At 43.3% G+C, this 24,356-nt stretch overlaps 1 protein-coding gene across 3 annotated transcripts in view; it reads right to left on the reverse strand.

The window, feature by feature from the left end:
• RPTOR (regulatory associated protein of MTOR complex 1) overlaps nucleotides 1-24,356 on the reverse strand; it is a 323,106-nt gene that overhangs the window by 136,907 nt on the left and 161,843 nt on the right. For all 3 annotated transcript variants that reach the window (XM_019981168.2, XM_019981167.2, XM_070774383.1), the window contains exon 6: nucleotides 20,293-20,468. In XM_019981168.2, the coding sequence (XP_019836727.2) occupies nucleotides 20,293-20,468 (176 nt within the window). The remainder of the gene's footprint in view (nucleotides 1-20,292; nucleotides 20,469-24,356) is intronic.

Consider the following 24,356-nt stretch of genomic DNA (forward strand, 5'->3'; position numbering starts at 1 on the left):
GAGTTCATGCTCATGACCCCCAACCACAAGCCACAGGAAAGAGACAGAGCACACAACAAGCTTCCGTACGTTTCTTCCCAACTTTCCGGGGCCTGTTTCCATGGAATTCACTGGGTAAAGTTAGAATTCTGCTTGTTTGGGACAGCCTCACATGTTCCAGCCTTCTCAGCCTGATTCAGATCTTAAGTTGTAATTTTACCTGATAAGCTGAAAACAAGACTGTATTTACCCCAATCCTCTCACTCAATAACCCCTCCGTGAGCCCCACTGCATAGTTCTGATTTAGCAGGCGTCTTCATGAGCCGGCAGAGCTGAGGAAAGGCTGAGAGGCGGTGGCGGAGCCTGCCGTCCCCTGGGAATGTGGTTCTCTAGTATTTATATTAATATAAAAGGAAAACAGGGCTGAAAGACTGAAGGGAGTGTTTCCCAGTAAACACACCTGTTTACTCTCATACAGAGCAGCTGGGCCCTCATCTGTCCTTATCTAGGATGTAGGATGGCCCCAAAGCAGACCCAGAAAATTAAGTTTATGTAAAAATTAAATGATTCTTTTAAATTAAAGAGCCAAACACCACTTAAGTTACACTCTTCCATCATATTTATTATTATCTTTTTCTTGCCGTCGGATGGGCTCTTTCTGTATTAAGAAACTACGTCCTTGACCCCCAATCTTCTGTCTACATCTGAAAGTTCACTCTGGGGGTCAATTTACGCCTGTGTGCACAAGGATGAAGAAAATCGAGGTGAACAGAGGCCACCCCTACCCCAGTGATGAGGAAGGTGGTGCTGTAGCACCAAATTCTGTACCACCTATCATTCAAGTGACAACTTCAAGAGAGCTGACCCTATTTAAAAACACAGGCCCATGATACGCTGAGAGCAGCAGTGCCTGTGAGCTACACGGCGACCTGCGTGGATCATTTTAGAACCAGTCAGTCCCCATTACAGAGAACTGAAGCTGATGTCACTGCAGAACTCTGAAGTCCCGGCACGTCTGGTGGCCCCGAGCCAAGTCCTGATTCTTCTCCAGATCCAAGTGAGAGGAGAAATCGGCTGGAAGGAATTTTAAGCAGGTAGGGAGACCAAGATGAGCCATGCAGTGTCACACTCCTTCCACAATCAAAAGATACAAACAAACCCCTCCAGCACGTTACAGACGCTTTACTGAAATAATGCAGACATTCATTTCTCTTCCTGTTTCTGTAACCAGCAGACAGCTCCCTGCCCTGGAGGGCCGGGGCTGGGTTGGAAATTCAGACAATGGTCTTGTGCATGCCTGGTCAGTTCAGACCCGGTCACTGGGCTCCCATCATGGGTAAGGCCATGCTCCAACCCAGGAAAGAACTCGCACTTCTCAGCTGCAGCCCACTTCCCACTCGTCAAGCGCATGGCAAAACCCACGCTTAAAAATGGCCACAGCAGAGCCTCTTTGGAATAAGCCCCAAGTGTTTTAAACCTGGGAGGTTCTTACTGTTAACAAATTCTGCAATCTCTGACTCAGTCTCTAGGTTTAACACCTAAATGATTCCTGGGAGGAGAACACAACATGGCAAAGAGGCAACAGGTTTGGTATTTTAGGACAGAAGCTGTGAGCTGAGCCAAGATTATGTGATGAGAAATGTCTGGGCAACCCTGAGCAACCCCCCTTCCACATCCCTCCAACCTCAGTCTGCCCAGAAGCATCTCCAGGGATTCAAGGAAGATTAAGATCAGGACGAAGTCATTAATGAAGTAACTTCCGTGGTCAAACAGCTTATACATTGGCTAATATTATTATTATTATTATTCCTACTTCATGTGGGAGAAAGCTGAGGATGAGAAGGTTCTGAAATCACCCAGTGACAAGGCCAAGTATACAGACAGGTGCCACGGTGTTCTCATGGGGACTAAGGCCACTAGGCCCAAATTCCCAAATAATGTACCTTGCACTCCTCCTGACAATTCAATGCATCGTCTCAAACTCGATCAGGGAAAGCAGAAAGAAAAGAGGGTACAAGTATAAGATGAAAGCTTATAAAGAGAGAGACTCCTTCAGCCGTGCAGGGAAGGCCACAGGCAGAGTGGAAGCCACCAGGCAGGGTGAGTGGTCCAGTCATAGGCTCTGGAGAGAACTGACTGAAGTGCCTGGACATCCCTGTGTAACAGGTAAAATACAGGCAACAGAGAAGTAGCTTAAACAGCAACAAATGAGAGGTGTGCACATCTCAGGTCTGGTTTTAGTTCAACCTGTGCTCATCAATAAAGGCCAACAGCCTTGCAGGAATACTAGAGCCAAGTCAGTCTCTCCTTCCTGGGCTTCCTAGGTGGTGCTAGTGGTAAAGAATCCACCTGTCAATGCAGGAGATGCACGAGATAGGTTCAATCCCTGGGTCAGGAAGATCCCCTGGAGTAGGAAATGGCATTCTGTTCCAGAATTCTTGACTGGAAAGTCCCATGGACAGGAGAGCCTGGTAGGCTACAGTCCATGGGGCCACAGAAAGTCGGACACGATAGAGTGACTGAGCGCTCCTGCCTGCCTGGACCACAGCTGACAGGCCAGCTGCACGAGTTTGGCCTTGTTGTTGTTCAGTCACTAAGCTGTGTCTGACTGCGACTCCATGGACACAGGCTCCCCTATCCTTCACTATCTTCCGGAGTTTGCTCAAATTCATATCCATTGAGTTGGTGACGCTATCTAACCATCTCATCCTCTGGCACCCTGTTCTCCTGCCTTTGATCTTTCCCAGCATGAGGGTCTTTTCCAAAGAGTTGGCTCTTTGCATCAGGTGACCAAAGTATTGGAGCTTCCGCATCAGTCTTTCCAATGAGCATTCAGAGTTGATTTCCTCACAGTCCAAGGGACTCTCAAGAGTATTCTTCAGCACCACAATTTGAAAGCATCTTTGGCTCTCAGCCTTCTTTATGGTCCAATTCTCACATTCGTACATGGCTACTGGAAAAACCATAGCTCTGACTATATACTTTTGTTGGCAAAATGATGTCTCTGCTTCTTAATACGCTGTCTAGGTTTGTCATAGCTTTCCTTGGGCTACAGCCTATGCAGTTGTCTTCCTCAGGATTTAAATCTTCCTGGTTTTTAGGTCTCCTATTTAAAGCTGGACCAAATTTGTATAACCAGCCCCATCCTCTTTCTGTCCCTTCTAACACCTAAGCTCTCCCTATGTGCTTTTCTGCACTCATATCTCCAATCACACCAAGGAAAAGGAAACACCCCAATACGCTTCCAAACATTAATAGCACCAACATGATTTTAATTCTTATGAGATAAATATCAATTAAGTATACTCTGATAAGCACCCACTATCCCAGCTGCTTTATGAACTGTGAGTCTGTGCCCATTAAGTTAGGACACGATAACATTACTGATCTGAGGACTGTGTGGGGAACAGCCACCAGGCCAGGGTGGGTTTCCCATGCAGACCAAGCCTGGCAACGCTGGGTCAGGTGCAGGGAAGGAAGCCCAGACATTCCATCAGCTTCTCAGGGTTCTCACAGTATTAAATCCACCAGAAAAACAGTTCCCGAGGATGGAGGAGCACTGCTGAGAAACTGAGCCAATTCCTGGCATTCTGGCAGAAAATGAGTGAATTCAGGTTGATTTTCCAATTACCTTTTAGATATAAATTGTGTTCTTTAACATACCCAATACACAATTTGTCCCTGGACTCCCAAGCCAGGTAGGAAGCTTGGAAATCACTCCATGAGGGTGTTCATTGAGTCACCCTAGCTGAGTTAACCTACTTGTCTCATGGGTTCTGGTTTAGGTGTCAGGTCAGTGGCCATGGGAGGGTAACGTTCAGCCTCTGAACTCTCAATTGTTTCCTCTCTGAAAGATATCTCCTTCTAGTCTACAAATGTTTGCCTATTAAAAACAAGAGGAACATTAAAAAAGCAACTAACTTAAAGCCAACATCCATTTCCTAAGTGATACATCTTCCCCTGAAAAGAGCATCTGATCCTCAGCCCCTCACTTCCTTAACACAGTTCACACCTGTGTGGCCTTCCCTTTCTCAAAGTAGCCCCATGCCTTCTGGCTGTTTCTGCCTTGGGTGACTGAGGACTTCTTAACTAACTTCAAGGCCTCTCCCAATCCTCAATCCCAAAGGGTCGCCAGAGGGTGTGGGGGTCTGGCTGCCCTCTCCCCTCACTCCCTCTGGCCAACTTTCTTGCTATATTTGGACTTGAAGAACTCAGCACATCCTCAATGAGCATCCTCAACCACACTGAAACCCTGGTGAAACAACTCCTTCAGGAGGAGCTTGTCTCATCTCACACAACTGCAGAAGCCTCCTGAGCCTAAAACAAAGTGACAACTGATCCTTCCCGAGTCAGCAAGGACCCCACCCTCCCCACCTGACAGAGTCCAGCTCTACTCTCTTCCTTCCTTCCTGGCCCTCAGATCTCCTCTACCTGGAAAGCCTCCATCCCACTCCACCCCCGCCTCCCCTTTTTTTAGTAGGAAGAAGGCATCAGAAGGCCCTGAAAAGCCTTTATGAGTCACATCGGCAAACCCTGCTACTCTCCACTTGGGCAGTGGGTAGGGCTAGGGAGAGGCTAGCTGGGAACACCCAGGTGTCTTGAGTTTGCCTACACCCATTTGAGGGCCACTGCTACGGCCACCTCCAGGTCTTGCCCACCCCGGGAGTGCTCTGTTGGGTGTGGGTCTGTGCCTCTGGACGCCCATTTCCAGTGGCACCCAAGTAACTCTATTACTGATCCACGTATATGTCTCCCGAATCAGCCATCGTGCTCCTGCAGGGGAGAGAACAATCCATCTCACTGGCTTTGGAGACGGGACCCTCAACCTGGCACCACACCCCTGGAACAAGGTCCTATGGAACAGTCCACCCTCCAGCTGCAATCCACGGCTCCACACTCCACTGCTTCGCAGTCACCCATCTTCCCTCAGGCCTCAGGGTTCCCAGTGCATGGGATGCTCTGCTACCACAGAGACCAGCAGTGACCATCAACTCAGGTGCAGCCTCCTCCTCCTCCTTTGAGTCAGACTTTATGATCCCCGCCCCCCAGGAAGACGCTGGCTGCCTCCACAGTGAGCAGAGGAGTCTCATCCTCTTCTCCACCCCTAAGAGGTGGAGAGGAGGTATGTCTCTTTAGCAGATGGGGGCTTGGATCTCACAAATCTTTATAATTTAAGTACTTATAAGGCTGACCAAACAGAATACACCTTCAAAACAGGTTATTTCCACAGGTCCATTCAATCTCAGGATAAGCAAACAAGCTGTTCTTATGACCTTGGTGACAACAGTTAATACTAGAGAGAGGTTTAATGCCCAGTCTCAGCACCTTAATGTGGCCTTCACATCCAGGTTAAACATTCAGAGGGAAGCATGTGGACATTAGGGAGCAAATGACAAGAAGCTAAAAATACAAAGAAGAAGCTGACATCTCATGGCTTCATTTATACCATGTTAGACACTGATGGGACTCCCAGGCAGTGCAGTGGTAAAGCATCTGTCTGCAATGCAGAAGACCCAGTTTCAATCCCTGGGTTGAGAAGATCCCCTGGAGAAGAGAATGGCAATCCACTCCAATATTCTTGCCTGGAGAATTCCTTGGACAGAGGAGCCTGGCAGGCTACTGGGGTCGCAAGGAGTCGGACACGACTGACTGACTACCACACACACACGATGATGGGGTCACTATGCTACTGTCTGCAGGGGTTTTACATAGTCACATGGTTCTGTTATTCAAAACATGATGCTATTTAAGAGGAATCATCAATTTCATCTCAGCACAAGTAAAATGAGAATGAAACTGGTTCATGCAATATACTGTCTAGCTCAGCACCAAGGGATTGCTTTTTTTAATTCCATAAGGGTCATGAAGGTGTGCTGTTAAGTATGCAGCTGAATACATTAACCATTTTTGAAGCAACGGGATTTAATGTTACTAATTTTGCATCCTTAGGCACACAAATCAGATAAGTCAAAGTACTAGTTAAAATGCCCAGAAGTTTAATAAGAAGATACAAATAAGCAAATAAATAGTTAACAAGTAATTGTTTTATAAAAAGGGATATAATTCAGTTGCTCTGCAGGTATGGTTTCAAACAGGGATTAAAACTAATTTGGAACATAGTGATGATGGTATCAAAGCAGCAGAAGACAAATGACTTTGTTCCCATTGGCTGCTGATCATCAGGAGGACCAGGAGGGAGGGAGGCTGGAGGGGGTGGAATGTTATTTTATGAGCATCATTTCACCCAAAGTTGATTTCCTGGAATTATATTAATAACTCACTGGCTGTAAGAGCCCCACTGTGAGCTGAACTGCATATAATCTTTATTCTCTCCTGAACACTGCTGTTCTGTTAAAAGAATATTATGTTCACACTTGCTCCCCTTGAGTCTTCCACTCACGTTACATACTGATGTGTTCAAACTCTCACAAAAGACTCTTGGACTCACTGAACTGCCTAATGAGATCCATTTGAGATAACACATTCCACATACTCTTGTTAGGTAAACACTGGAGAAGAAGGGAGAATATGAACCAGTATGGATGTGAGAGTTGGACCATAAAGAAAGCTGAGCACCAAAGAATTCATGCTTTTGAACTGTGGTGTTGGAGATCTTGAGAATCCCTTGGACTGCAAGATCAAACAGGTCAATCCTAAAGGAGATCAGTCCTGAATATTCACTAGAAGGACTGATGCTGAAGCTGAAGTTCCAATACTTTGGCCACCTGATGTGAAGAACTGACTGGAAAAGACCCTGATGCTGGGAAAGACTGAAATCAGGAGAAGGGGATGACAGAGGATAAAATGGTTGGATGGCATGACGACAGAGGATAAGATGGTTGGATGGCATCACCAACTCTATGGACATGAGTTTGAGCAAGCTCTGGGAGTTGGTGATGGACAGGGAAGCCTGGCATGCTGCAGTCCATGAGGTCGCAAAGAGTCAGACACAGCTGAGCAACTGAACTGAACTGAACTAAGCCCCAACGTGAACAAAAATAAAAAGGCAACTTGCCCTTCAAAGAAAAATTTACTTAATACTTTTCCTTAGAGAAATAAGATGATTTTCAAAAGGCCCTATGTGCCTAAAATTTTTTTAAAAGATTTTATGTGGACCATTTAAAAAATTCTTTATTGAATTTGTTACAATATTGCTTTTATGTTTTGGTTTTTTAGCTCCGAGGCATGTGGGATCTTAGCTCCCCTACCAGGGATTGAGCCTGCACCCCCTGTATCACAAGGCAAAGTCTCAACCACTGGACCACAAGGAAAGTCCCTTAAAATTTGGTCAAATTTGTCAGTATTTAGACAGTAATTCTGCAAACATCATTTCTTAGCTTTTTACCATTATTGATTACATTGAGCCTTGGGACAGCATTTTAACACTGACATCTGATATTTAAAAGAAAGAAAAGGAGACATGATTTTAAAATCCTGGTATCTTGCAAAGGGTGGTCTTCCTAGTCCAATTCATATATGTGAACTTTCTAAGATGTCAGCTGTCCAGAAGGCTGTTCACAGTTCCGCATCAGTGGAACAAATCATCACAGGTGTATACCTCTTTTGTATTGCTGTTTTCTTCCCTACTTCCCCAACGTGTTTCAAACTCCACAGGCACCCACCCACATCTATTTAATGTATGCCCTTCCATATTTTAAGTATATGTGCAAACTTGCCAACTTATTTATACTATGTTGGTGTTTACAAAAAAAGTATTGTATTTTTTATTCTTCACCCAATATTATGCATTTAAAAACATTTAAATCAACTTCAATGAGGTGCAATTTACATACAGTAAAACGCTCCCATTTCAGATTATAACAGGAAGCATGTGACAAATGTATGTTTGTGCAACTAACCACTTCCATCCCCTCACAGGACATTTCCATCACCCTAAAGCACTGTCCAGCCCTCCGCTGTCTCTCTCCAGCAAGCTCAGATCTGCTTTCTCTCACTACAGTTCACACTGAGAACATCACAAAATTATAAACTATGTACTCTTTTGGGGTTATCTTATTTTAAGCAGTGACTTATTCACGTTATATTGAGAGCATGTTCTTTATTGGCAAGCAATAATACACTAAGTGTATGTCCCTAAATTGGCCCATTCACCCATGGATGAACATCTCTCTGGGCTGTTTCTAGGTTTCGGATACCGTGAACAAGTCTGACCATTCGTTGAACATCTTGGTGTGGACACATGTTTTCATTCCTCCTGGGTAAATATATAGCAGAATTGGTGGGCTGTATGCTTCCCTGGTGGCTCAGTGGTAAAGAATCCACCTGCCAACCAGGAGACACAGGTTTCATCACTGGATGGGGAAGATCCCCTTGAGCAGGAAATGGCAACGCACTCCAGCATTCTTGCCTAGGAAATCCCATGGACAGAGGAGCCTGATGGGCTACAGTCCACAGGGTTACAAGAGTCAGACACAGTGACTAAAACAACAACAATGCTACGTGTGTATTTAAAGTTATTAAAAACGGCCATACTATTTTCTAAAGTAGCTGTCCTATTTGCATTCCAACAGCAATGTAACAGCATTCCAGTTACTCCACATTCTTGCCAACACGCGGGCATCTGTCATGTGCCTATCTCTCTATCTTGATGTTCACCTATCTTCTTTGTTAAGCATCTATTCAATCATTTGGCCACTTTAAGTTGTCTTCTCATGGTTGAGTTTTTACAGTTCTTTATATATTCCAGATACAGGTCTCTCTCAAATACATGTACCGTAAATCTTTTCAACTAGCTTGAGGCTTCTCTTTTTATTTTCTCAACAGTGTCTATCAAAGAAGTTTTTATTTTAATGAACCTCAATATATCAATTGTTTAATGATTTGTGCTATTTGTGGTTTGTGTAAGAACTTATGAACACTTTCTCCTATGTTTTCATCTGTAAGTTTTATAGTTGTCTTTTATATAGAAGATCAGAAATTAATTTTTTTGTTTAGTGTAAAGTAAGAGCGGGGTTTTATTTTTGTCTTTCCTGAAAGGAAAGCCAGATGGTCCAGTACCATTTGTTGAAAAGACAGTCCCTTCTCCACTGAACTATCTGGTTTCTCTGTCCAAAATCAATTGATCATATATGTGGGGGTCTATTTCTGAACTCCATATTCTGTTCCATTGATATACATGGCTATATTTACACCAATACCACAGTCTAGATTATTGTGGCTTTATATTAAATCTTGAAATGAACCACATATCTCTGTTTCAAAATTGTTTTAGCTAGACTCTTTGAATTTCTATATAAATGTTAAAATCAACTTATCAACTTCCAAAAAAAAGTGATTTTTGACTGGGATATTGCACTGTATCTATACATCAATTGGATCTATAGAATTAACATTTGGATAGAATTAACATTTTAAAATATTAAGTCTTCTACACCATAAGCATAGTATAATTCTCCATTTATTTAGGTCTTTTTCTATAATGTTTTATAGTTTTTGTGCACAGGTCTAGCATATATGTTGTTACATTCATCCCCAAATATTCTAGAATTTTCATGTCATAGCTAATAGTATTTTTTTAAATTTCAATTTCCAACTATTAGTTACTACTTTAAAGAAATGCAGCTGATTTGGGGGTATTGATCTGATATCTTGGAACCTTGCTAAAATGCATTATTAGTTCCAGTGACTTTTTTGAAGACTTTGTGATTTTCTTTTCTTTTTCTTTCTTCATTCATTCATTTGGCTGCACTGGGTCTCAGATATGGCACGCAGGATCTTCTCTCTTTTGTTGTGGCATTCAAACTCTTAGTTGCAGCATGTGTGATCTAGTTCCCTAACCAGGGATCGAACCCAGGCCCCCTGTGCTGGGAGCACAGAGTCTTGCCCATTGGACCACCAGGGAAGTAAGTCCCTCATGCTCTTCTATGTAGATAATCATGTTGTCTGTGCAGAGATTTTTTTCCTTCTTTGCCAGGCTGCATGCCATTTTATTCTTTTCTAGCTTACTGCACTGACTATGACTTCCAGTACAGTGTTGAAAGAAATGGTGAGAGTGAACATTTTTGCCTTGTTTTCAGTCTTCTGGGGAAAGTGTTTAGTCTTTCGCCATTTCAACTATAATGTTAACTGTAAGTTTTCTTAGATGCCTTTTATGAGCTTGAGAATGTTCTCTTCTATTTGCAGTTTGCTGAATCAGTTTGTCATGAAACCAGTGCCAAATTCTGTCAAATACTTTTTATGCATATATTGAAATAACCAAATAGGTTTTTCCCTTTATTCTGCTAATGTAATAGATTATGTTGATTGATTTTCACATTAAGCCTTGCATTCCTGAGATAAACCTTACTTGATCATAATACTTGATCCTCTCTCTATACTGTTGGGCTTCATTTGCTAATATTTTGTTAAGAACTCTTAAGCCTATTGGGACTATCCTGGTGGTCCACGGTTAAAACTCCAAACTTCCACTGCAGGGGGCACAGGTTTGATCCCTGATCAGAGAACTAAGAATCTCCATCCTATGAGGCACAGCCAAAATTTTTTTTTTAAATATTAAAAAAATGTTTTTTATACTTGGGTTCATGAGGGATCTTGTCCTGCAGATTCTTTTTTTCCTCCTCTTGCAGAGTCTTGGACTTTGATTTTCAGGATAAAGTTAGCCTCTTAGAATGGGATGGGAAATGTTCCCTCTTCCTCTTATTTTCTGAAAGAGTTTGTATAAAGATTGGTATCATTTCTTTTTTAAATGTTCCCTAGAATTCATCAGCAAAGATATCTGGGCTTGGAATTTTTCTTTGTGAGGGAAAAACTAGGGAGTTCAATTCCTTAATGAGATATAAACTATCCAGATTTTCTTTCTCTTCTGTGTCAGTTTTGTTAATCTGTGTCTTTCACGAAATTCATCCATTTCACCTAAGACACAAAATTTATTAGCACAAAACCCTTCATACTTAAAGGATTCTGTTACTATCCTTTTAATGCCTGTTGGATCTGTAGTGATGCTCTTTGATTTCTGAAACAGGCGATTTATAGCTTTTGTTTTTCCTGACGATTCTAGCTACAGTTTAACATTTTTGTTGAACTTTTCAAAAACTATCATCTATTTTCATGGGTTTTGCACATTTCTCTGGTGTATCTTCTATTTTGTTTATTTTCACTGTTTTCTTATTTCCTTTCTTCTACTTACTTAAGGTTTGATGTGATTCTCTTTTTCTGGTCTTACAGAGAAAGCTTAGACTGTAAATTTTAGACTTTTCTAATTAAAATCTGTTAACATCATTACGATTTTGAGATTATTTTTGGTGCATGTAAACCTAGTTCAGTAATTTTACCTCTTGCAAAAATGATATTTAGCCCACGATCCATAAACACTGAGTCAGTTATTTCACAAACAGTGCAATGAGAAAGGTTATAGCACACGTCTTGATGTGGGGTTTTCTAAGAGTTTCTATATACTGCTAAGAAAGAAAAAGTGCTGCCAACCGAACCAGGCATGTTATTTATCAAAAGATGGTACTATATCTCAGCTATGTTCAGATGTGAAAATGTACCTCCTAGAACTGATGAAATATGACCCACTCTGCACACAGATAATTATAAACATTGTATCTTGTCTTACCAATGACCAGGACTTCTAATACTGAAGCACCACCAGAGAGAACCCTTGCCTTATTCCCAGGGTCAAAGAGAGCGCATCTGTAGTTTCTTGACTAAGCATATTTGCTGGAGAACCCTGTACAACCTTTACCAAGTAAATGCCCATGACTCAACTTACACATGCTGGATTAAACATGCGCATTGATCTCAAGAAAAAGAGTAACACAAGGACAAAGAGAGAAAATTATGAGAAGCCAGTCATCATATAGGTCATCTGGAGTGTCAGTGCTGGGGTCAGGACAGGGCTTGAATCCTGGCTCTATCAGGTATGACCATACAGCCTTAATTCCCTCCTCTTCAGAGTAGGGCTGAAGGTAGGCCATGCCACACAGCCTTGCTGCAGGGGCTGAATAGGTTGATTCATGTAATGGTACAGCATAATGTTCAACAACTGTGAACTACTTTTATTACCACAATTTAAAATTTTAACCAAGAGTTGGGCAATTTGTAGCGACTAAGCAGAGAGAGACTGGAAGCCCTAAACCTCCAAGGGGAAAACCCAAAAAGAAGCACCCTCATAATGGGGGATCTCTGAAAGAATGAAAACTGAGGTACCAGACTCGCTTGAAGGAGAAGCTAAGGATGAGAGTGCTGGTCCAAAATTTGTATGAAGAGCAAACAGTAGAGCCCTAGGACTGCTCCTCCTGACTGGGAGAATTCTAGAGAAATCACCCAGAGGGCCTCTGGACGTGGAGACACGATGAACAGCTCAGGGCTGCCTTCATCTTTAGGACTGCCTTTCTTCATATTCCTGTTTGTTTACTGCATTTCCCCCCAGGGCTTTACAGTGAACATCTGATTTTCCTTTTATTTTTTATCTTCGTTTTCTGACTAAATGTATTCAATCCTAGCTTGCTTTAACTACCTCTCACAGACATGAAAAGTTGTGCTCACACTGTCATTCAGCTTTGAATATTTCATAATTTTTTTAAAAAGTATTCCCTCTTTAAGGATTTTTTTTTTTTAAGAATAAGATTTTTAGTTTTCAGACATTTTAAAGGGGCTTCCCTGGTGACTCAGACAGTAAAGAATCTGCCTGTGATGCAGGGAGACCAGGTCTGATCCCTGGGTTGGGAAGATTCCCTCAGAGAAGTGAATGGCTACCCACTCCAGTATTCTTGCCTGGAGAACTCCACAGACAGGGGAGCCTGGTGGGCGGGCTACAGTCACTATGGTCACAGAGTCAGACACGACTGAGTGACTAACACTTTCGCTTTCTTTTCATTATCATGCTCCAACTCTATTGTATGGTGGTCTGAGAATAGATTTTACATGGTATCAATTCTTTGGGATCATTACAGCTTTCTTTGGAGTCTGGTACACAGTTTTTGTTTGTGAATGGTCCACCTATGCTCAGTTCTCTGCCTGTTGGGTATATGGTCCTATATGCCTCCATTAGACTTAATTAATCCTGCTATTAAAAAAATCTAAACTATTTTTCTTACTTTTTATGTACTTAAGTCTCAGCACCTACATTCCTGGTTTATTCACTTCTACCCAGAGTCTTTTTGGTTCCCATCTTACATGTTTCAAGGCCATACTGTTTGATGCATATAAAGCCACGATCAGAGTATCTTCTTGACTGTCTACTCTTTTTACCACAATAAAACATTTTTCTTTGTCCTTTCAATATTTTTTTAATCTCAGATTCTTCTTTGATGCAGATCAAAATTGTTCCTCCAGCTTTTTTTCTTTTTTGGTTTCTATTTCTCCTCTTTCATCCTTTGATTTTCAACCTCTCAAATATTTTGTTTTAAACACAAATCCTGTGATACATGCTGTATCATGATAATTTTTATGCAACATGAAAATCACTGTCCTTTGAGAGGTGAATTCAACTCACTAAGAACTAACTAATCACTTTCATTTCAAAACTTATTCCAGACATCTTATTTCACATTTTCTATTTACCTTGCTTTTCTTTTTCTACCTTCTTTTGGAGAGAAGAAATTCTCTCTTCTCATGTGAACATGATATATTCTATTTTCATTCTTTTGGTGGTTATCACTAACACAGTGAGACCTAAACCTATACATAATTTTCATGATCAGTATCTCAGATATTCAAACTTCTACCTTTCTGGTCATTCACTCTTTCCATCTCTATCTCTCTGGTGGGAACTCCTCAATCCAGTCTTCCAGTTCTCTAATCTGTCCTTTAGTAATATTCATAAGGCTACCTTTCAATCTACCCCCTAAATTCTTTACTTCATCAATTATATTTTTAATGACCCATATCTCCAACTAATCTTTCGTATTTCTTCCTAGTTCCAATATTCTCTCTTATCACTTCAGGTATGCTTATTCTCACTCTGAATTACTCTTCTATGGTGTAGTGCTCTTGATTTTTATAGGCGTATATTTTCCTACAAAGCAGATGTAGTACACCTTGTTTCTTTCCTTCCCACTGAGCTCCAGACATGGCAGGCAAGTTGCACCATCCACGGCAATGAGGGAAAGGACCACGTGCACACCTGAGGACCCGCCCCCTGCCTGCCCTCGCCTGCACCTTCTGGTCTTCACCCGCTCCACTCCCCACCCTCAACAGTATCAGCCATCAAGGGCTCCACACTGTTTCTGACTCGTTGAGTGGACTCGCTGGAGGACCCATCAATCTTACTCTTCTCTGGCAGCCCGAGGACTGAGCTCAGGGGAGGGAGTGAGCAGCCTGTGCCATCCTGTCTGGTCCAATTTGTTTCTCAGCAGCATAAATCAGGTTTCAGCATGTCAACTTTTTTTAAAAGGAGCTCTATTACAATACATTATGATATTCATCTTAATTGAGTGTATGTCAGAGACAGGAACAATGAGAGTACATTGTCTAGTTGGGGGAGAAAAAATATTTTCCTCAGAGTGGGCACATGACAAATTACATAACCTAAGGACTGGAAATTACCCTGAAGTTCTCCTGGGCTTTACACAGCAGGGCCAAATTACAGTTATGGCCACAATGTCAGGGCCTCTAGATTAAAAAAAAAAAAAAAGTTTAACTAAACCCCAAATTAAGTTTATTACAAGGTCTACAACCCAAAGTGTGACATTACTACAAAGTAAATTGGTAAGAAAATTTCATTCATGACTGTATCTAAATCAACTGCCCTGAAACATAAGAAATAAGGAAGTCATTTTAATTCAGTTTTTATAAGAAGCTGAAAAAGATGACAAAACAGAAAGCACCAATTCAATAGGTAGGCAGAATAAGTTTGCTCTCCAGCAGAGAAGTTGTATTTGAGAAAATTGTACAGAGAATACGGAGAAGGTAATGGCACCCCACTCCAGTACTCTTGCCTGGAAAATCCCATGGATGGAGGAGCCTGGTAGGCTGCAGTCCATGTGGTCGCTAGGAGTCGGACACGACTGAGTGACTTCACTTTCACTTTTCACTTTCATGCATTGGAGAAGGAAATGGCAAGCCACTCCAGTGTTCTTGCCTGGAGAATCCCAGGGACAGCAGAGCCTAGTGGGCTGCCATCTATGGGGTCGCACAGAGTCAGACATGACTGAAGCGACTTAGCAGCAGCAGTACGGAGAATAAATGGTGAATCCCAGTATCAAACGCTAGCAAGAATTAATGTTTCTGAAAGCAATTCTGACTGATTCTTGGTTGAGTCTTCAGGACAAAATACAAAGCAAATGCCACAAGTGTCACAAAATACAAAGCAACAGCCTGCAGTGAGACAAGCAGGACACAGCGAAGGGCTGGGCTGGATGGACAATGCAGGACCTCAAGAACAGCTGCAGGGCAGGGTGTCTGTGCAGCTGCCTCTCGCACTGGGCAAAGATGAAGACCAGACTTCCCACACTGACAAATACACATTAATACTATGCCATTAACATTTAAACTCCTTAGATCACTCAATTGAAAGGAAGGAAACACATTTCTTGACCTCTATTCAATTCAAGATAATGTCTGCCATTTTCATTAACAGACAATACAACTGCATGCCACATAATGCGATGGGCATCAATCTATTTAACAGCAAGTCCCACAGCAAATTAAGCACCACTGAGTTATAATTTCAGGAGCACACAAATATATCCATAGTAAATTTAAAATGGTATTCTGCCATTCAATCTAGTAAGTAGAAAACAGCCTAAAGAAAAAAAGAAACATTTCTTGGACTCATACTATATGGAAGTATATAGTAAGGAAATCATTTATAAGGAGAGTAATGTAATTGCTCACTTCAGAGTTACTGATATTATCAGTTTCTGATATGAAGAAGATTAAGAAGGAAATGAAACAAAAATCAGAGAATGATGTATTCTGACAACTACTTCATCAAATAAGATTTATAAGCACATCTGGCATTAAATATACATACATGTGTTATGTACATACAAAGTAAGGCTATATCCTGTTTATAAGGCATATGACTTTCTTCAGCAACTATGCCTTGTATGAGTATAGTGAAAACCATCCTCTTAGTTATACAGGAATGTTCCTGAGCAAAGCTATTTCCTAGGTTATTTATTGCTCAGGTTCCTTGACAAATAGGTAAGTGCAGCAGTCATTTTTAGGTAAAATCCTGGTTCCATTTTTTTTTTAATTTATTCATTTGGTTGTGCCAGGTCTTAGTTGCAGCACATAGGATCTTTGATCTTTGTTGCCATATGTGGGATCCTTTATTTATTACATGTCAGCTCTTAGTTGCTGCATGCAGTATCTAGCTCTGACCAGGGATTGAATATGGGCCCCCACAAAGTCTTAGTCCCTGGACTACTAGGGAAGTCCCTGTTTCCATTAAAAGCAAGGGTTGCCAAACTATGGTTCCCAGGCCAAATCTGGCCCATTACTTGCTTTTGTAAGTAAAGTTTTATTGGAATAGTCATGTCATGCTCATTTGTTTACATACTGTCTGTGATTCTTTCATGCTATGTTAATAGAGCTGGGACCCCTGAGCTCACAAAGCCTAAAATATTTAAAATCCGGCCCTTCATAGAAAAAGTCCATGGACCACTATTCTAGAGCTAGTTTGAGCTATCCTACTTTTATATACCTGAATCCTAAGTAAATAGGATTACTAAAGCCCTGTACTTGTTTAAATAAAACAGAACATCAATACAGCGAAATGTTATGCAATCACTACAAATGACATTTACCAAGAGTTTATAGTGGCCAAGGATAAATAAGTTTGTTATGCTAAGATTTAAGTATATGAAATTGAAAATTCAGTCTGATTGCATCAACGAAAAACAAACACAGAAAAAAAAACTTTTTAACTAAAAAGTTAACACTAACTGTGGTAATGATGGTAAAATCTTTTTTACATTTTCCTTCTTTTTTATTTTTTAGTAAATTTTCTACAAAGAATGTATATCCCATTTTTCATTGGAAAATATTAAACTGACTTTTAAGAAATCCTTGACCCTAAAAATGTAAGTATTATCTGACAAACTATCTCCTTTCTCCATGTAAAAAAAAAAAGGCTGGCATTTTTCTTTAACTCAGCTGTTACAAAGAAGTACACCGTTTCCCTTGACAATTCTTCCAATGAATATGGTTTATTGCTATTCATAGGCTAAGAACACTCAGTGAAATGTTATGTTCAATCCAATTTCTACTCCTCAATATGCAGAAAGTGGTTAATTGTAAAAAGATCTTCCCACCTGGGACTCTGCTTAATCATTCCAGGCAGTGCTTATCTGACGACCAACACCCACAGTCGTGATGTATTGATGTCAAAGTCCATTCTGTGGTAACCATATTAGTTTCATTCGCTTTTCACTGTGCTTCCTACTGAATGCTTAGTTTAAAAATTTTAATTCTATATTAACTCCGAAAGAGGATTTCAGGTAGGTACCAAGACAATGCCTCACATCATGGTGGAGTGAAAGCCTGCTGCCTGACCCAAGGGTAGGAACCCACAGCTGCCAGTGAAGGGACGTCTGGCCCTCCTGACTGGTGGAGGACCACAGGGCTGCAGCCTGGGCGGAGGCAGTGTGGGGGAGAAACAAATCAACTCGCTGCCCTGGCAGCAAGGTGGGGAGTGGCGAGAGCGGAAGGCCTGTCTATGCTCTTCCTGCTGCTTCCCTCACCCATTCCTGCCCTTCTACTCACAGCCCGTTCTGACACAGCACCCAGCCCAGGTCCTGGAGCAGAGCTGGTGTGCGCCGTCAGCTTTGGAGCAGTAAGGACAGGAAATCCACAGGCAGGAGCAGGAAAATGAGTGGGGATGAGGCCGGTTTCACCGCAGATTTGTGGGTGCCTCTGTGGGTGTTCCGGCCATGGAGCTTATGGCCGTTTCTACCCTCCCGCTGTAGTTTGAATCCTGACCACACTGCTGTGATAAAGGTCTCATCTGACCAAGGTCTCCCCATCCTTACATAGATTATCTTAAACAGTATTCGTAAGTCATTTCCCCACATTAACGCCTCCCCCAGCCAGACCTAGAAGAGCCAAGGTCCTTAAGCCAACATCAAGGCAGTCCACCCTCTGATGTCAGCCCACCCTCTGACCTCATGTCACCCCTCTGGACGCCGTCCTCTACTGACCCACGTTTGTGTATGAGAAGTCACCTGCCTGTGTGTTCTCTGTTCCCCTTCAAGTCGCACCATCTGCCTAGACCCAGACTCAGTTTCCCTCTCTTCCAAGAAGTCCTCCCTTATCCCCTTGGCCCCTCTGTCCTCTGGAAACAGAAACAGCCCTTAGTGCCATACCCTTGCTCGTGGATGGCCTGAAATGTTCAGATTTCCTTGTCTGGCAGGAAGCACTCATTTAAATAATGAATTTTCAGGCCACATCTTGTCTCCTCAACGAGACCATAAATTTTTGAGGGCAATGGTTCTTTGCACTGCCTATAGTGCTTAACATGGGTTTTAAGTACACTGGTGGTATTTAGTAAATTATTCTTGGACAATGAATAAAATGAACGGCTCCTGAGCTATCTGGACCATAGATCTTCCTGAGGTCATGTTAAATGGCACCATAAACCTTTTCTGACAATGATCACAGAGTACAGAGAATTAAATATAAAAATTCACAAATGAAAGAACGAAAAGACCTACAGTCAAGGGCAGGAGCGTGCCCACGGAGCAAAGGAGTGATGCTCTGAGGCAGTGTGGGTATGGCTGCCTCAGCCTCACCGGAGGGTAGGTCCCTGCTTTCCTCCTCTCCTGTCAGCCCGACCCTCTGGATGAACTGGGGAAGCCTCTGGATGAAGCCAGTGTCAGCACTGGCTTCAGGTATTTCCAGCTCTGCCTCATTCGCCTTCTCTCTCCACATGGGAGCTTCTACCTCCACGTCTCCTGCTTTTCCACCTCTCTCCCTCTGCTGCCTCCCCCAGCACCCAGCTCCTTGCTGTAATCTCCCAACATGCTAATAGGCAACAGCCACCCCCTCCTAGTAGGAATCCCATCCATTGTGTCCTCCCACCTGTGTCTCTATGGGATTCTTTTCAACATCCCTGGTTCGTAGTCTCACTGTGTTATCAGCATCTTCCTCCCTTCACCTCCCGTCACACTTGATGACTGTTCTTGATGACAATAGTCCTGCCTCACAAGAAGGCTAGCTCAGCTCTCTTTCTTCCATGGGTGAGGTCCCTCGGGGTACACTTTGGCCACATGCATTCTGCTTTTTGAGGTGCAGTGGAGGAGCGGCCGAAGTCAGGCCCTGTCTGAGTGGGCTGAGCTGTGGAGTGGGCTCGGCAGCTGGGGCCACTGCCCATCACCCCGCTCCTTCTCCTCTAGCTCCTTAGGGATCAGCTGAGCTAGAAAAGGCTTCTCCTTGGAGAGACCCACAGCTGGGACTTGAGAGGGATGGGGTGGAGTGGGAGGCAGATGCCCTCTTCCAGGCGCTGTGTGTCAACCCGATGCTGCAACAGAGGCAAAGCTGCAAGTCCAAGTTCTCATCAAACCAGCCATTGGAGGCAACTTCATGTCCCGACCCCCACCCAGGCTACAGTCACTCAAGGGGCCTCCCAAAGGGTTGAGCACCATGTTGCTGCCCCTAGAGTCCTCTCCTGTCTCAGTACTTTCTCCAGGGCTGTGGGGAAGGAAGCAGGACCCCGTGTGTCTGGTGGGGTTAGGACACCCTGGCAGGAAGTTGAGGAAGAAGCCCCCACAGAGTCCAGTGAACCCACACGGCTGCACCGTCCTGCCTGTGGCTCACCAAGGGCTACTTACCTTCATGTATATGGTTTCCAGCAAAACATAAAATGGAAAGGCAGATATTAAATGGGAGCAAGACGGTCTAAGGGACAAAGTTGGACTTGGAGGCAGGAAGCACACACATTCCACTGTGAGTCCTGCCAGGGACAGAGGGCCTTACATGCAGCTTCTACCATCCTGGAATAGCCCACGTATTTCCTCAGTCACAGTCACAAGAGCTTTGAACTTCTCAAAAGAGTGATGGTAGGGAAGTAATATGAAATATTCTACTTCAACTCGAGCAAAGAATTATATAACTAGAGAAGCTTTTTTTTTTTAAAGAAAGTCCACTTTTCAGCATGACCCACCTTGGTACTGAGGACACCACCTCAGTTAGCCAAGATACAGACAGGGAGCTCCTAGAAATCATGCACACACCTGACCTGGGGGAAAGCGCATCCTGAGCCCTGAGAGGAAATCCCCAGCATCCACTCGGAGTCCTGAGTTCATGCCTGGAACTTGGTCCACCAGAGTCAGGTAGATTCCTTGGGTCCCCATGGCAAGCCCCAGGCAAGTGAGGTTGCTGGGATTTGAGGCAGGCGCCACTTACCAGCGCAGGGCGATTTTGATGGGGGTGGTGAGGCATGATGTGAACAGGTCAGCTGGGAGGTCGGGGATCATGGGCAGGAGCTCGTTGGCCTCACAGGCTGCCAGCTGAATGCAGTTCTTCATAGACGGGGGCAAAGGCATCTGGGCCAGTGGGTGGTTTGGGTTAATAGCAGCGACCTGCAGGGGGACAGGAAGGAGAGTGGCTTAGCCATTGTCCACAACTAGAGACTAAGCCAGAAATATGACACAAAGGAAAGGGTCTGTCGACTGAGGCTTAAGGCTGAGGGGTTCCAGGCCAAGTTCCCCAAAAAGAGGCCCAGCTGTCGGATCCTCTCCTGGAGATGATCGTTAGCTCCAGCCCCAAATCACTTGTTATGCAAGGACTCTTGGGTTATAAAGGCCGGGGGCGGGGGAGCTCCATGAAAACCAGGTGCTGGGGTTTCAGGTGATGATGGTGCCAGGTGGGCAGATGGGGCAGGAAAGTGCAATTTTTAATCGCTGATGGCTACGTGCTTGGTTCCCAACTTGAAAAGAATGTTTATGCTTCTCAGGTTTTGCTCCTTACTAAGAATCCCCTCTGCATGACTGTTTATTTCACATTTGCTATTTCATTTGCTTTTTTACAACATTCCCACGAGGTAAGTTTTCTTTCCATTTTAAAAGATCTTTTACAATGAGGAAACCGAGACCCCAAGAAATGATGGGAATTGCCAGTCACCGGCAGAGTCCTGGTCATGGGTGGGGAGGCTGGTCCTGAGCTGAAGTCTCCCCTACCTCATCCCATGGGGGCCCTCCTGCACCCACACCACACCTATGACACTAACATGCATGCTCTGCAGGAGCTGGGCCTAAGAGCATGCTCAGGTGCACTTTGTAAGGTATACACACAAAGCTGTGTTCACTCATATATCCCTACCATAGATTATGACATGTAAAGTGTTGTCATTATTAATGTGGATAAAACCTTGTTTTATTTCTCAAATGGAAGGCAGTAAAAGTTGTATTTCTATTAATAATCCCTTCTGCTATAGGAATAGCAAGTCCAGAATACACATCAAATTCTAGTATACTTAAAACAAAATAAAAAAGGCAATTTCTCGAGGAATGGTTTTTTTTTTAAATTATTGTGGCAAAATACACACAATATAAAACTTACCGTCTTATCCATTTTGTTTGTACGGTCAGTAGCATTAGGTACAACTCACGTTGTACAACCATTACCAGAGTGCGTTTTTTTAAAGTACAGAGAAAAGGGAAGGCAGAATCACGTTTAATCTTCTCCTTGGCTCCGGCGCTACGATCTAAAATAGCACCAGTGAAGCAACCTGCTCCACACAGGAAATTAGTTTCCAGGTCTGCTGTGACAACCCGCTAGGAAGGATGACGGGTCTGGGTGCCGTGTGGGTCTGCGGCTCATCAGACCTGAGTCATGCGGAAAGACGTGGAGGCTGCAGATGTGTCAGAGTCAGGGGAGGCTGCCGGAAGTGCTCCACTCGCGTGCTCTGTGGAAGCATGTCCTCCCCAGTTCAGGGGGAGGATGACAGCGGCAATGGGTCGGGCTCCGGAAAGGGCATGGAGGGCACAGCTCCGAACAGTGAAAGGGGCATTGGAGAGGCGGCCTGGGACTGAAGCTGACACATATGCATCTCGTGAGCATTACCACTAACGGGCACAGATGAGAGACCACAAGCAACGACTTAGGAAGAAAGAGTTGTTTATGTAAAAGCTAGATTCAATATTCTCAAATGCTGTCGTGCTAGTTTCAACTTCTCTGTCTCTAATCTGCTTCCACAGTAAATTTACTTTCTGAGAACCGAAGAGCAGGTCCACTGGCCACAGGCCTTCCACCTTCACTGTTGCCTGTCACTGAGCTTCTGCAGACTCAGGCTCTCTGAAGTGAAGCAGTCTGTCACATCAAGGCCATCTTTCTCTCAAGACAGAGGGCCCCAAGCGGAGACAAGGGTGCTCGGTGGGCTTAAGGAGACTTCCGCAGGGGTCAGGAGGTTCGTGCCCTGTCCCCCGATGCCCCGACAGAGCCAGGCGGTGCTGTTGGGCAGCAAGTCTGCTCAGTGCCTCTGTGTTAGACCTGCCTCAGGCTGCACCTCGTGGTCCACGGGCACTTCGCCCGGAGCCTCGCAAAGTACCTGAGGCAGTGGAGCCCCAGGAGACGGGAAGACGATGCAGAAATATCTTCATCCCAAGTCCATTGGAAACTAAATTTCCCCATTCAAAATGGTCATTGATAGAAACCCTGATTTCTTAAACAAGCTCCTTGAAGTATGCTGGTGTATTATTGGCAGAAAGCACCAAGTGTGGCTGCAGATAATCTGAAGTATGGTAACACACAGTAAAAGTCCCCTGAGGACTCATTTCAGACCTGTCGTCACCACTAGGCACTCAGAAGGCAGATGAGAGCTGCACTGGGGTTAATTAGAGTCAGTAACATTTTGTAAAAATGACATTCAAAACAAAGGATTCCACCAACAATTTATTTTTTTAAGCTTCTAACCCAGGAAAACAACAAACAAACAAAAACAAATTATTTTAACAGGTGAGCTATTTCCTGTATATTGTTTTGGTTTTGTATTTATCTAAGATATTGACCTTTTAACTGAAATTCGTCTTGGAATAATAAATAGCCTGCATGTAAAGCTAACTACTAGTGATTCAGAGAACTTTTCAAAGGCACCCAAGTAAAGAAGCTGGTCCAGCTGGGAGCCGCCACTCACCCTGCAAGGCACACCCCAGATGTACTTGTACCCAAAGGGGCTTCTCCTGGGGAACCCAGAGGCTCAAACACCAAAAGAACTTTCTTCGTTAAAAGCTCACTAGAGCCTTCTGGAGGATTTGGGAAGGATCCAGAAAAACCCTCAATGCGATACACAGCAACCAGATCCAAGAGAGACATCTGCTACCTCTTCTACACGTGTGGATAATGTAGTGCTCGTGCGTTCAGAGCTCATGGGAAGGCTGGCCAAGCGGCTCACACAAGGCCTGGAATCACTCGCTCCAGAAGCACGGCTGGAGGGGCTGGGGGTCGCTGGGGCAGCACCTGAATCTCTCATTTCCTAAATAAACCTCTGCCATCATGCTGCTTCTTTTCTCCATATATGTATACATGTTAAGAGACAACTCGATAAAGGCACCAATAATTTCAGAGGCGTCTTTAACAAGCAGCTTTCTGAAAATAACATCTACTTGGTAATAATTCCAGTTCTAGCTTAAAGCAACTTTTATTCTCAACTCAGTAACCCCTACTTACAGTGAACATTTTTGCAAAGTTCAGAGAGAGATTAAGATCTGTAAACAGATCAGGTATTGCTTGCCCAGCTCATTATGATATTAAGCCCATTAAGATATTAATGGAACATCTATCACGCATCAAATACTGTACTAAAAATAGCAGATAAAAAGTGGAAGTAGTAATTTTTAATATATAATTTATATAATTCTCTATGTGTGTGTGTGTGTGTGGAGTCAGTCACTTCGTCATGTCTGACTCTTTGCAGGCCCACGGACTGTAGTCCACCGGGCTCCTCTGTCCATGGAATTTTCCAGGCAAGAATCCTGCTCCAGGTTGCCATTTTCTATTCCAAAGGATCTTCCTGACCCAGGGATCGAACCCATGTCTCTTGCATCTCCTGCACTGGCAGGTGGATTCTTCACCACTAGCACCACCTGCAAAGCCTCAATTCTATATATATCAAATATTAAATAGCATTAATAATTTAAAAACAAGTTGCTGGAAACTGAAATTTAGGTCAAGAGAGCAGAGGGAGTCACTCTGTTGCAAGAAGACTTGTAACAATAATAGGGAAACCCCCAATGTTCCCCACAAAGGGCAGCTAAAGAACATGCTTCACAGCATAGTCTGTCATGATTATCCTGAGAGCTTACCTAAATGGACCATCCACTGTTTTAAAGCCATTTCATTGTTAGCAATCAGTTTCTAAAATGCTCTATAATTATTCTATAACTCAATAAAGATGCTTAGTTAGAAATTACAATGAAATTTCTCCCCAATTAACTCTTAAGAGAAGCAACTAAAAGAAGGTAACTCAAAAA

This window comes from Bos indicus, chromosome 19 (genome assembly GCF_029378745.1).
Source record: "Bos indicus isolate NIAB-ARS_2022 breed Sahiwal x Tharparkar chromosome 19, NIAB-ARS_B.indTharparkar_mat_pri_1.0, whole genome shotgun sequence".
In the NCBI taxonomy this organism is placed as follows: Eukaryota; Metazoa; Chordata; class Mammalia; order Artiodactyla; family Bovidae; genus Bos; species Bos indicus.